A 14,970-nucleotide genomic window follows, 5' to 3' on the forward strand; every position below is an offset into this window, starting at 1 on the left:
ATGGGGTCTCCTGTTCTCCCTTTCAATTCAGGGAATTTTCATAGAAGGATAGGAAGTCCTTTGCGTTTGGGGCAGCAACCAACATTGTCTCAGGGCATGGCTCCTTGTTAGACACTTTAATCCTGCTAGTCCTTACAGACAATATTTTTTCGGTAATTGAAACCACCAATAACCTTTATCTCATCTGAAATGAGACAGAAAAGACAACTTGGATGATAACTACAGAACTCATGCCTCTTTTGGTGCCTTGGCATTTCTTAAATGCACTTTTTGATTCCTTACCTTTTAGACATTTCTCAAGGTTTTGATTTCCATGATGCCTAATCTATATAACACTGGAGTCTTCTAAGCATAAGACAGCTGCATAAGGATTCTGAAATCAGATGTGAATTGGTGCTTTAGTGGTACTATTCTCACCTTCCATGCGGGATGCCTGGGTTTGTCTTCTGGCCAATGCAGCATGGCTTTTTTGTTTTGGAAGATAGCACAGAGGACTAAAGCTCTAACTTGTTAATGAGCTGCTTCCTGTGCCACAGTAACAAGGTTTGAATCATACTGCCTTCATTTGCCATTGTGTAACCTTGGGCATGTCAATTCACCACACAGTCCTTTGGGGTCATTGGGAATTTGGGCTAGTCTCTTTAATGGTTTCCTGGACTGCATGACTAAAAGCTACCTATGAAAACTGAACTGACAACACACATACTCACTCTGTTAATTGAACTGTGAAGCAATATATTGCAGTGGGTGATCTTTCCTTGTCTTGCAGCTGTGAATAAACTTTTCTGTAATTAAGTCAATTCTGTGATCTTTTGTATTTTCATTTGTTGTGATCTTTTGTTTCCTGTCTTGCAGGTTGTGTTGCTCATGGGGCAGACTAGGTGGATCACTACTTGAAATGCTGCTCTAGCCTAATGAGTCATACCATAACATTTGCTGGCAGGAGATATGCGCACCCCAAAGTGTGGGAGGCAAACAAAAAAGTACTACCAAGTTGGTGATAGCAGAAACATAATTCTTGCCAGCTACCCTTTGGAGAAAACTCACTCACAGATCAGCTGATGCACGTGTATGTTTGTGTGTGAGTAATAAAGAGCTGTGAATGATGCAAGTGTGATGCAAGACAGTCGTATTGCTTAGTGTCCTGAGCAACACTTTCCCTGAGTTAAGTGCATTCCTGGAGTTGGTTCTATTCATTTTGGGGGGTATGGGTGGGCTTGCCCCATATACAAATCTTGTGCTTGTGTGAGTGTGTGTGTGTGTGTGTGTGTGTGTGTGTGTGTGTGTGTGTGTGTGTGTGTGTGTGTGTGTGTGTGTTTGATGTGTCTAGGTGTGCAGGTGTTAACTAGTGCTGATTTCACTGTGCATTTATGTTTATGCATGTGTTGTTGATGGCTGGGCTTCAAAGATTTTTTTTTGATGAAGTGGCTGCTGATTATCACTGAATGTCTGCTATGCAATTCAGGTAGACTTTGTCCTAATATGGAAAAGGCAATATAGTAGAATCACTGATTCCAAAGTTATCCCCAGTGAAACAGTCAGCCCACAGCATAAATCACCTGCTGTCACAGTCATCTGTAAGCAGTGGTCAGAGAAGACACTAAGGTCAACAGAGACTAAGTTGAGGACCTAGACATTGACTGGAGAGAAAGCAGAAGAGTTCAAGGAGTTCTAGCACCTAAGGAAGAAGAGGAAATAAGTGAAGCTGAAAAAGAATGGTGGCAACTAATAACAGCATGTGTGAAGACTACAGAACAAATATGCGGACAAGCCATGTATGGAAATAAGGTACATAAGGGAAGCTGGTGGTGGAAGGCAGAAGTCCAGGAAGTCATCAAAAGAAAGAAGGAGCACAACAAAAAACTGGGGGACAGAAAAGACAAATGATGCTAAGAAAGAATACAGGTTGGCTAACAAAGAGACTAAGAGAGGCAATGAAAAGGAACAAGTCATTAGAGGCACTCTACCACCTCTCAGTTTTACAGATTTTTGCAGAATGTCCAGATTTTTCCCTCATATTTTTGGTCTGTTCCTCATAAAAATTGTGGGTATCTTTGACAAATCACTGGAATGATCCAAGGATTACTTATTAAATAATGACATGTATTTCAGTTTCAGATTTTATTCCCTCCAGAAAATGCATTATAACACAAACCCCGTTATTCTAGCAACTTTTTAAGTTTATAACAGCAGTACTTAAAATGTGTCCCTGTTTTTGGGCCTTTGTCCCACCATTATTTCAAGTTTTGTCCAGATTTTTTGCCCTAAGAGGTTGCAAGGTGTGTGGAAAAGCAGTAGGCTCAGAATAGGTCACAGCAGATATGGTCAAGCTGTTGTCTGAGATAAGGGAAAAATGTCTCTTTGAGGGTACCTCTAGCATCATGGATAGAACGGCATGTCCCAGACAACTGGAGAATAAGCATACTAGTATTAGTGTACAACAACAAAGAGGGCATCCACAACTGTGGGCAGTACAGAGGTATTACACTCTTGCCACACTGCATTGAAGTTCTGGAGAGGGTGATTGTTAAGTGCATATGCAGAGTAATAGAAAGTAAGATGGGAGATGAGCAGTTTGGATTCAGATCAGGATACAGTAGAACCGACCGGATGTTTGCAGTGAGATAGATAGTTGAGAAGTGAGAGATGAGGAAAAAGTCAAACTAGGCTGTAGATCAGAGTGTAGCATGCATGCACTATGATTTTAAGATGCATGCGAGGCTGTGCATGGGTGTATAAAATCCAGACACATGCAATCCCTAGTGCCATTTTAAAGAAACAGCCAGTGTGTAAGCATGTATGATCACAGCAGTTAGTTTGTATATAAGTTGCTTAGTCCTAGTCAAATAAGCTTTAGAGTACTGTCTTTGTATAGAATAAAGCTGCTTAAACAGAGCTCACAAAGACTCATTTATTCATATACCAACACAAAAGCGACATGGTGTCAGAAGTGGGATGGAAAAGAACAAAACATTTGGAGCAATGAGATGTTAAGTGACAGCGAAAGTAAAACCAAGGCAAAACAGTGAGAACATAACCAGAATCACTCAAAGGTAATGAAAAGCAACATGAATTATTTACTTGATGCAAAGAGGCAAGAAAAGGCATTATAAAGACATAAACCACATTATCAGGGAAGCGGAAAGCTCAAAAAGTTTGTTGACTAAAGAAAATGTTTAAGATAAAAGTGCTTGATGAAACACATGTTTTTAAAGTACAAAATGAGCATCTTAAACTATAAAATGAGCATGTTTAAAGCAGAAAGAGTGTGTTTAAGGCTTAACTGGGCAAATTTAGAGTAAAACAAGCACAAAGAAAGTACACAGGGCATAAAAAATGGAAAAGGGTTTAAATGAGCACAAGGAATAATAGTAATGGGCACAGAAGATAAAAATAAAGCAAGGTGACTGCTGTGTTGGGCAAAGTGCTGTGTTTGGGCATAACTACAACTTCGTTTGGTATTAAAAGGTAATTAAAGTCATTCAAAGTATCTCAGAGTGTGTAAAAGTTCTTATAGTGTGTGCTTATTACTGTGCATGTATTTCAAAGAGTTCACTGTGTGTAAAGTGCAACTATCCATGTAATTCAATTGAATAATTGGTTGTTTGAATAAAAGTTTTTGTGTTGGGCATGGCTGTTTGCAAAGTACCACCATTACAGAGTGTGTCTTGTAATGTAAAGAGTGGCCTGGCAAAGTGCTGCCATTTTGGGAACATTTCAGTCATTTACAAAGTGCTCATACCTCAAAAAACATTGAATTTGGGCAACCAAAATCTGATTATTCACATTGTGCAATTGCTTAACAAGTTTCTTGTATTAAAGAAAGGTTTTTCTTACAAAAGATTACAAGAGTATTACAGTGCTCATGAATTGCTCAGTTACATTGCAAAGTTCTTGATTGTTCCTTAAAGTGATGACTTTAATAAGTGATAATGCATGACTGTTCCATCCCTGCCTTTTTCGATAAATTTCCAAGCAAGTACTTTTTGCATTTTTGCCTTTACCAATTCTAAAAGCTGATGGTTTTAGCATTTCTGCCTTTACTTATTGAAAATGTCATACAAGCATCACAAAGTCTGAGAAAGTACTCTGTTAAGCTCTGTAAAGCAGTAAATAAGTTCAAAATCTATTACACTGTGTTTCGTAAAGCACTGAGAAAGCTAAAAAGTTATTTTGCAAAGGACAACAAAGCATCAAGAAACTTAAAAAGCTATTTCAGAAAGCACAGTGAAGCATTAAGAAATGTAAAAAGGTGCAATAAAGCAGAGAAGCCCAAGAGGTTTAATTTGCAAAGTCCTGTGGTGGTGGTGCTGCGGTAGCGTTGTCGCCTCACAGTAAGATGTTGTGCCATTCAATTCTCAGCTAAAGCGTCTTCTGTGTGGAGACATGCGTAAATGGGCGTATCTTCGTTGAAGGTTGTGCGTCAGAGCTGGCAACTCAGTACGTAAAAATCTACTGCCAATCATTAGTGGACTGGAGTTCCGCTGTGGCGACCCCTAACCGGGAAAATCTGAAAGACACAACAACAACAGTAAACTTAAAGGACTACATGGTTATTCATTTGCACAATACCGTTAAGCACAAAAAAAGAAAGTGCAGATATAAAGCAGAAGAGCATTAGCCAAGTTGTGTGTTCATGCCAATTACTTATGCATATATATATGTGTGTGTGTGTGTGTGTGTGTGTGTGTGTGTGTGTGTGTGTGTGTGTGTGTGTGTGTGTGTGTGCGTGTGTGTGTATTTGTATGTATTTGCAAAACCTTTCACTAGTATGTATTAATATGGCAGACGGATTTCGAAAACCACAACTACTTGTGTTTGACCAGAACATTGCAGAGAACTAGAGAATAGTTGAACAGGAGTATGATATTTTTTATACAATCAGCTTATGCAGCTACAGCTGCGTGCACAGGGGCATTTATTTTGCTAAATCTAGCAGGATCTGAGGGTATAGAAAGAGAGCAATCATTTGTATATGCATCAGCAGTGCATGAAGGTGAAGGTGCAGACTGCCATATTGTTGTACGAGCTGAATTCAGAGAAGACCCAGAGTGTTTAAAGCATAAGCTCAGAGAAATGTGCAACACCCCAGACAAACATTACATTAGAGAGGCATTTGTTTTACATAAGAAATCAGAAGCCAAGGGAAACATTTGCAGCTTGTATAACTGACTTGAGGAACAAGGCCAAAACGTGTCAGTTAGGTGACTTGAAAGATGAGCTGATAAAGGATAGACTTGTATCTGATATTAATAGTGCTACAGTGAGGAAGATTTTGCTTCGTTGCAGTGATTTGACATTAAGCAAAGCAGTAGAGATTTGTCAGATCCATGAGGTGACACAAAGGCACAGAGGCACAAGAACATGCTTACAAGTGACAAAAGCATGTTTTCAGTAAGCTCCAGAGCAAACGTAGTATGCAACACGTGGCAAGCAGAAACAGGCCTAAGAGCAACCATAAGAATTCCAAAGAAGGTGCCACATTTTCCAGAAAGTCCTAGCAGAAGTTCAAGCTCCACTGCCATCTCAGTACCACACAAGTGTGAGTCAGCAATGCCCAAGTGTATCTTTATTGTTCACTGTCAAAATTGTGGTGCAAACCATGAGTCTAAAACAGAGAAATGCTTAGCATATTGTCAGCATTGCCATAAGTGTAAGAAATGGGACCACTTTCAAAAGTTTTGCAAATCAAGTAAGACTTACACAGTTGTAAAGAAGGGTCATACAAGAAAACAAGTTGATCAAATTGAGCCAAAACAGTCAGCTTTCTACCCAGATGGTGTATCAGTACTGGGAGAAAGAGTTGATGCAGTAAACTTATTGACAAGAAGTGAAGTGTTTTGCACAGTTTGGATCAAAAGGAAATCTACAGAGCTCAAAGTAGACACTTTATCAAAGTGCAAAGTTATATCAGCAGCTACTTTTGCAAAAGTGAGAACCAACGAATAACTCAATGTAACCAGCAGTGCAAGACTTGTTGCGTATGGAGGTGAAGAAATTCAAGCTGAAGGTTCGGTAATACTGCCATGTTATTTGGCTGAGAGCTGTTACAACTTATTATACAATGTCTCCCTATTAATATTCGAAAATGTGCACACTGATTGGCCAGCCCAACCAGCGTGCCCGTTGTAAATCCCACAATGTACCAACAGAAAAATGTTCGGTCGCCCAGACTTTTTTCCTTTGGTATAAAGTGCCCCAAAACCTTTTTTTTTACAATAAAAAAAGAGAGAAAATGGAGCAACAGAGACTTTCTTTTCTCTGTTGCTTCAGTTTCAAAGCATTGATGTACTGGGTATGCGTGGGAATGCAAGTCCCATACGCATGCGCAGTACATCAAAACGCAGAAGCAGTATACCACAACCAGCGGAACAACAGCAATCTGCCATTATACAAAGACATTATTTAAGAAATGTAAGTATGTTTTTCTTAAATAATGTCATTACATAATAGCAATAACCGACTCTGTGGTTGTGGTATATTGAAGATTTATCCATGGTTGACTTTGTTTAATCAATCGGGCTTCGCCCTCATAATTAAACCACACCAACCATGGGTAAATCTTCAATATACCACACCACGTCATCGGTTATTGCTTAATTGTTCTATGTTGTCAGATGACCAGTGCAATCTTTACTAGGTTTCAAAGATAACTTGAGAATGAATCTGCTTTCTTTTGCTCAAGAAATTCATCATGTGAGTGCAGTTCCAAGTTCAAGTTTTGCAGAATCCATTTTTCTCAGAGTATGCTGATGTCTTCGATGACAAACTGGGCAAGCTTCCAGTTGCATATTCTATGAAATTAAACCTTGAGGTCACTTCAGTGGTCAGACCAGCAAGAAGAGTTCCAATAGCTATGAAGATAAAGTCAAAGCTCAGAAGGATAAGATGGTGCAGCAAGGTGTGATTTGTCCAGTCACAGAACCAATTGAATGGGTGTTGCCCATGGTAGCTACTCACAAGAAAGGTTCAGATGAAATCAGAATATGCATTGACCCTAGAGATTTGAACAAAGCATTAAAGAGGCCATATCATCCAATGTGCACAATAGAGGAAGTCGCAGCTCTAATACCAAATGCCACTGTATTTCTGTTTTGGATGCAGAGTTCATTTTGACAAGTGATGCTTGATCATAAATCCTCATTTCTAACAACTTTTAGTACCCCATTTGGCAAATACAGATTTATAAGGGTGCTATTTGGAATAAATTCTGCAAGTGAAGTTTTTCAGCGTGCAATGGAACTGATTTTTTCAGATTGTCCTTGTGCCATAATAGTAGATGATCTACTAGGTGGAGGCAGTGGTGAAGCAGAGCATGACATAAACCTCAAGAAAGTTCTAGACAGAGTACATGAAGCACAAATTCTGATTTTGAGAAGTAACCTACGTAGGACATTTGTTTACAAGTACAGGCTTAAAACCTGACCCCACCAAACAAACAGCTATTTTATAGATGTCAGCACCAGATAATGTGCAGAGTTTACAGTGTTTTCTGGGCATGGTCAAGTATTTGGGCACATTTATACCAGATTTCAGTGAGTTGACAGCACCATTAAGAGAGCTAATGTGAAAAAATGTTGTATGATCATGGTTACAACATCATCAGAAGTTGATGACCTTAAGCAGAAAATTGCGAGCCTCTCTACGTTAAGGTACTATGGTGTCAATAAACCAGTTGTTCTAGCCTGTGATGCTTCTAATTTTTGTCTCGGGGCAGTTATTCTACAAGAAGCAAGACCAGTAGCCTATGCATCTAGGACACTTACTCAAACTGAGATACATTATGCCCAAATTGAGAAAAGAGCTTCTAGCAATAGTTTTTGCATGTTCCAAGCCTCATGATTATACTTATGGTCGAGCTATCCAAATTGAAACTGATCATCAGCCTCTAGTTACTATTCTAAAGAAACCTATGCATTCTTCTCCAGTGAGATTACAAAGAATGATGCTCAGATTGCAAAAGTACAATTTCAAAATGGTCTGCACTAAAGGTAAATTCCTTTATCTGGCTGATACTTTATCCAGATCACCTTGAAGTACAATAGAACTGCTTGATGCTGAAAATTCTGACTGATATAATGTCAGTGCATAATTTTTCCACCACTAGACTTGATGAATTAAGACATCACGCTATGACTGATCAAATTTCACAAAAGCTCAATCACTACATCAATGTTGGATGGCCATTAAAACAATCTAGTGTAATCATATTTTCCCTTCAGAGGTGAATTGTTAATGGAAGATGGTATTATTTTCAAAGGTCCTAAAATTGTTGTTCCTGCTTCATAACAGCATGAATATATTCAGACTTTGCATTGCGGCCACCCAGGTTTATTATCTACTAAGAGAAGGCAAAGAGGACTAGTATTTTGGCCTTCATTATCAAAAGACATTGATAGTGTTCTTTCTTCTTGTTCAATATGTATTAGTACCAGAGCACATTTGCAAATGGAACCACTTCAGCTAAATCCAATACCTGAACTACCTTGGTCTATTGTCACAAATGATATCTTTGAATGGAATAATCACCACTATTTGGTTTTGGTAGACTCTTACTCAAACTGGTTTGTGATTGATCTCCTACCAAATTTAACCACAACAGCTGTTATCATTAAGCTTAAACTTCATTTTTCGGTTCATGGTAGTCCTCACAAACTTTATTCTGACAATGGTACTCAGTTTACTAGCCAGTTGTTTCAGAAATTTGCCAGAGAATGGGACTTTGTACATGTCACTAGTAGTCCGGAATATCCTCAGTCCAATGATCTAGCTGAACGAGCAGTACAGAGTGCAAAGCAATTACTTGAAAAGTCAAAGCATAATAATACCAACGTATTTTTGAATTTACTTCATCTCCGAAACATACCTCATGGCAATATTCTTGGCTCACCTGCTCAAAGACTATTTTGCAGGCAAACAAGAACTACTCTACCTATTTCATCAAGTTTGTTGAAGCCTAACTCTAACTCTAATAAAATCATCAAGGCTCAGTTGTTGAAGAAGTGTAATATCCAGAAATCTAGTTATGACAGATCGAGCAAATTACTTCATTCATTTAGGGAAGGAGAGACAGTATGAATCCAGACAACGAACGGCTTTGATCGAATAGATAACAGGCATCTCTGCTGAGCTGAGATCTTATTGGGTAAGCTCCAAGGGTGTAGAGTATAGGAGGAATCACAGACATCTTCCTGTACCAGAATCATCACCATTGCAATCACAGCATTGTATCTGTGATGGAGATTCTAAAGCAAAGACTGAGTCAGACATTGTTTCCAGATCAGTTTGTGTTCAAAAGTCCGATTCTGTCCCAGAGAGTAATTTGAACATGCCACAGGTCAACCATTTTGCTAAAACTGATTCTCCATTTTATGTCAGATGATATGAACGCGTTTCTAAGCCTAGTATGAAATACACAGCAAAATGGACTTGATTGTATATACATGTGCACTTGGTATTGTATAATGCATGTCTCTAGATTAGTTGTGATTTCTGCATGCTAAATATCTCATGACAAATTACATGATCTATTTTTCAAGGAGGGAGGATGTAGATCAGAGTGTAAAGTGTACGTGCTATATCTTTAATGAAGCATGTGAGGCTGTGCGTGCATGTATAAATTCCAGACACGTGCAATCCCTAGTGCCATTTTGAAGAAGCAGCCAGTGTGTAAGCATGTATGATCACATCAGTTTGTATATAAGTTACTTTGTCATAGTCAAATAAGCTTTTTAGTAATGTGTTTGTATAGAATAAAGCTGCTTAAACAGAACCCACAAAGACCCGTTTATTCTTGTACCAACACAAATGTGACATAGGCATTCTGAGACTTAGAGAAAGCATATGAGAAGGTCTCACTAAAGCTTATTTGGGCAGCCCTGCTGTAGTTCAAAGTCCCAGAAACATTGGTATAATTAGTACAGGCTATGTTCACAGACCCAAAGACTCAGGTACGAACAGAGTGGGCTCTCAGTGGGAGTTTGTGTGCATCAAAGTTCAGCTCTGAGCCCATTGCTTTTCATACTTTTGATGGGCTACATTAGCAGGCAGATCAGAGGGGGCAGATCAGCAAAGTAGCTGTATACAGATGATGTGGCATTATAGGCAGACTCTAAGCTAGAACTTTAGCAAAAGGATAGGAAAATGGAGTGCAAAACTGAAGGCACATGGGACAAAACTGATTACAGTTAAGACAGTTGCAATGGCAGCAAATGGAGGAAATCAGAAGAAGTTGGGAATTGAGATAGAATGGGAAATAGTGGAGTAGGTTTAACAGCGTCAAGTAACTGGGAGGGGTTGTTGAGGAGAAGGGAGGACTGAATGAAGAGATCAAAGCTAGAATCAGGGGGACTGCAGCCAACTAGCACAGAGTGTCAGTGGTAGTGTGTGGCAGCAGAATGCAAAAATGTGAAAAGAAAGGTGTACAAAACAGTGGTGCGACCAGTACTACTGTTTGGTGCAAAAACCTGGCCAGTGAAAGCAGTGCTGTTTTAGCTCTAGAGGTGATGGGGATGAAGTGCCTACAACAGGCAGTAGGAGGCACATTATGAGGCAGACAAAGGAATTAGGACATCAGAGCAGAAGCAGAAGACTTGGGACAGACAGGAAGAAGGCAAGAGGGTGTCCAGCAAAGACCTGGATGTATTGTGTGAAAGAAGATGTCAAAAAAAGTAAGAGAGTGGAGCTGATGATGATGACGATCTAAACTAGAGAAACCACCAATCACTCACTCAGGTCCATGCAGATAAACATACACAGGCACACATACAACTGAGTGCCACACAGACACGCACACAAAGACACAGGCATAACAGGCATAAACAAACACACACACACACACACACACACACACACACACACACACACACACACACACACACACACACACACACACACACACTTTCAAACATATCCAAACTCCTGGAACCCATTGGATAACACAGCAAACCCTTGCATGCATAAATTCACTTTTCAAGCTATAAACACACACAGATTAATAACATCTAGACACACACTCAACACATGAAACCTGTCCTGTACAGGAATAGATCATTTTCCAAATAGGACAGAATTCATTTACCTGCGAGCACCTATGCTGTTGCACAAATTGCCAATGAGCATATGATTAGTACTTTTGTTAATCATATGATTAGTACACATACTTGACAAATGTGTGGTCCCGATCAGTGGCCTTTGAACAGCCATCACTCCACATCTAGGCATACAACAGATAATAATATAACATTTTTTAAAAATGTTTTAAACTATATTTAATGAAATATCTTCTTTATGAACAATGCATGCATTTGAGTATAATATGTTCAGCTATGTGCGTAATGAGTTTCTTTTCCTTTACTCTTCAGGGATACCTGCCTCCCTCAGCTGGTGCTGGAACTCTGGTGATGCTGTTGCATTTGTTTCCCATAGAGGGCCCTTGTATATCTGGACAATATCTGGCCCAGACTGCGGGGTGGCTGTCCACAAAGAGGCACACAGCTTTCTGTCAGACATTTGTTTGTTCCGGTGGCATCCAAGAAAGAAAGGGAAGGTAGTATTTGGACACACAGATGGAAGCCTCTCAATTTTTCAGCCTGGTAAGTGTTTGCCTGCTGTCATCAGAATTGTAAATGTACTTCTTTTCATTTCAATCTATGTTATTTAAAGACAAAAAAAATATTCTACTGATATACTGAATTGTGGTATTTGCTTTATTTACTAAACTACTGTATTATTTGCTGTCAGAGATAATATATGGTATCTGTAATTTCAAGTATATAAATAACTTGTTTTTAATCAAATAACATGTAAACTGTATATTAAAAATTAAATGTTACAGGAAAAAATAATTAAAAACTCTTTATTTTCTTACTTGCTGTATCTGAGAGTATCTACTCAGAGGCGATCTTTGCTTAACATACAAGGCCATGTCAAACCCAGAACTATTGGACATGCTACACTTAAAGAAATCCCAATCCCTCAGAGCCACATGCTCCAGGGATCTAAACCTTGTCATCACAATAAACAAAACATGCTGGAGGGATAGGTTCCTGACCCAGAGACTCCCCAGACTCTGGAATAGATTGCCCATACATGTCAAGCAGAGTGCCTCTTTAGTCCTCTTCAAAAGGAACCTTGACGATTGGATGGGAGAAAGGAAATTCACCCCGGTGATCACGTCAGTCACCCTGCTAGACAGGGGTCCAGGGAAGTAAATAGTGTGGGAAGAAATAGCCAGGGAATTGTTATGGCTAGGCTTGTATAGGCCCTAGGGCTGATAGCCTAGTACTAACCTATGAACCTATGAGAGTATAAAAGATGCCAATGTTATTCAAAGACAAGCAGATTACAAGAAAGTTGTGTTATATACATCCACTAAAGATGTATAGCAGCCAAATCCTTTCCCAAACTTTTTGTCATTCATTTGGATAAAAGCATTTAGACTCCTGAAGCACCATGGTTAAAAGAGAAAACATTTTAGGAAATGGAACTAGATCCACCTATGTAGCAATCATAACTATATATCTAGATTTAAGAAACACTGGTAACTGATCTTGTGGGCTGATGAGCTCCCTTTGTTTGAATAAGTATGCTAAATTTAAAACCTACTTGTGCTCAACACGTTTTAGTCATTAGAAATAATTATTTAACTGTTTGAGTGTTTTACTGATTTTCAATGAAAGTGCAAATGCTGGAAGAATAGATATGTCTCACAGAGAATACCACTTCTTTGGAATCATCTTCCTCTCCATGTAAAGCAAAGTGCTTTTCTTACTCCATTCAAGTGTATGCTGGAAGGGTGGATAGGAAACTATAAGTTCACTCCTGGATTGGCACCCTTGCTATTATGGACTAATTTTTTTGTTATATTTAACCTTACTAATGAGAAACAGGCTGATATGCTTGCTAATAAGGACAGATTTTAACAATGATTTTTAAAGAAGAACTTTGTCATGTATTTCTAATTTATTTTTTGAGGTCAAGGGCTGCAAGAGCCCATTGATGGAAATACAGTGGAACTAAGACATACCTCTCAACCTCTTAGTTCAAGAAATCTGGACAAAGCCTGACACAATGGGGGGGGGGCAAAGACCCAGAAATAGGGACAGATTTTAAATATTGCTCTAATAAACTTAGAAAGTCTTTAGAACAGAACATGAGGATTTGTGTTAACGTGCATTTTCTGAATGTTATGAAGTCTGAAACTCAATTGTATGTCATTGTTTATGGACTTCAGTCCTCAGATCATCCCAGTGATTTGTCAGAAAACCTCAAATTTTATGAGGGAAAGACCAAAAGCCTTAGGCAAAAATATGGACATTCTGCAAAAATCTGGACAGTTGAGAGCTATGAACTAAGACACAGAGGTAAATATCGTGTGTTTAGGGAATGATAATTTGCTGAAAGATAGATTTGTCTGTAGCAAGAAAGGAGAATAATTTACTGTTGTCAGAGTTTGTGCTATCACATGAGTAGGCTGTGAATGCACAGATATAGTACTGACTAGTATTCAAGGAAAGAAATGACCTGATGATCTGTATGTGTATGAAATCAAAATTAAATAAACATCTGCTGAAATAAGTATAATAAATATATTGTCGCAAAGTACAATGTCAAAAATACTTCAAGATATGTCACAGGAAGGGGAACTAACATTCTGCTTGTCATAATGTAGTTATAAAAGAAAAGTATTGGGTGGTACAGACATCGAGTTGTTCAAGGAATGATTACCTGCATGAAAAGAAGATATGCCCTGCAGTGAACAAAAATCTCAAAAGCTATGCAGTATTTTTTTTTATAAAATGTATAACAATAAAATAAGGAGAGAGTGGCAGAAGAAAGTTTTGCAAGTGACTGATGCAGTTCATTCTGCTTTCAGAATAGTTATTGATTTAAGCAGTTTGCAGACAAAGAGTATTTGTAAATGCCAATGAAATATATAGTGTGCCTAACTTTTCTTTTACAAGGAAAATAATGGCAGCACTGTTGTCAATGTAAAACTTCTAGACTGAAAAGCTGAATATAAATGGTAAGAGTATCAAATTTATGTTTGATACTAGAGCAGAATGTAACATCTTAGTTGAGACTGCCTTCAGAGACTATATTTTGAAAGGCACAGTAACAGAGTCTTACACTATAGTACTAACTTGTTCTGAATATAAACTAACATCGTTGGGTCAGAAGGAGCTGTGTTGTGTTTATTAAAAATATTGTAATCTTTTATTGCAGATCGTGTCAGTCAAACAATGCAATATATATTGTGAAGAATGGCTTTTAAGCAATACTGCACAATTAAGTTAATAATTTTTCAGATGCAGTCACATTGTACATGATGGTGATAGGCAGAGAGAAGGGGATATCTGTATATGTATTTATTTACAAGGAAAGTCTAACTGGGACAGAGCCAATTTTCAGTGGAGTCCCCAGGAGAAATGCTGCAGACACATGTCTTTGGAGTGTGGAAGGAAACCCTGTGTGCAGACTCTGCACAGAAGGCACCTCAGCTGAGAATCAAACCAGAGAACCTCTTCCTGTGAGGTGACAGCACTAACCACTGCACTATTGCGCTACCCATATATATTTATATCTACATGGACCAGATAAAGGGTCCATACACTACAAAGAATTATGATTGGGTTTTTCATTTCATTACTGTTATGAGGTACACAGAGCACCACAGTTACATTCTGAATTCCGGAAAAAGACAGTCTTGTTAAGAACCTCTTAGTACTTTCCAACTTTAGTGTCACACCTGAGCATTAGGAAGGAACAGTGCTGGACACCACAGAACAGCACTGATAAGCTTGTAGCTTTAAAGGCACAAATAGCAATGTTATCATTATAAAGTATTCTTTACAGTAATAATAGTGCATTCACAGTCTTTATATAAATACTACCATATATTATAATGGACGTAAACCCCAAATTATATTTTTGGTAAACTTTAGCAAATAAATCATAGGATCATAGGAG

General features: G+C 38.5%; 1 protein-coding gene across 1 annotated transcript in view; it reads left to right on the forward strand.

The window, feature by feature from the left end:
* The window catches only part of WDR17 (WD repeat domain 17), a 1,021,977-nt gene that overhangs the window by 211,364 nt on the left and 795,643 nt on the right, over positions 1-14,970 (forward strand). Inside the window, exon 4 of the mRNA XM_044062517.1 lies at positions 11,364-11,594. Coding sequence (XP_043918452.1) covers positions 11,364-11,594 — 231 coding nt within the window. The remainder of the gene's footprint in view (positions 1-11,363; positions 11,595-14,970) is intronic.

The sequence above is a fragment of the Protopterus annectens genome, chromosome 2.part1 (genome assembly GCF_019279795.1).
Source record: "Protopterus annectens isolate FY-2018-M chromosome 2.part1, PAN1.0, whole genome shotgun sequence".
Classification (NCBI taxonomy): domain Eukaryota; kingdom Metazoa; phylum Chordata; order Ceratodontiformes; family Protopteridae; genus Protopterus; species Protopterus annectens.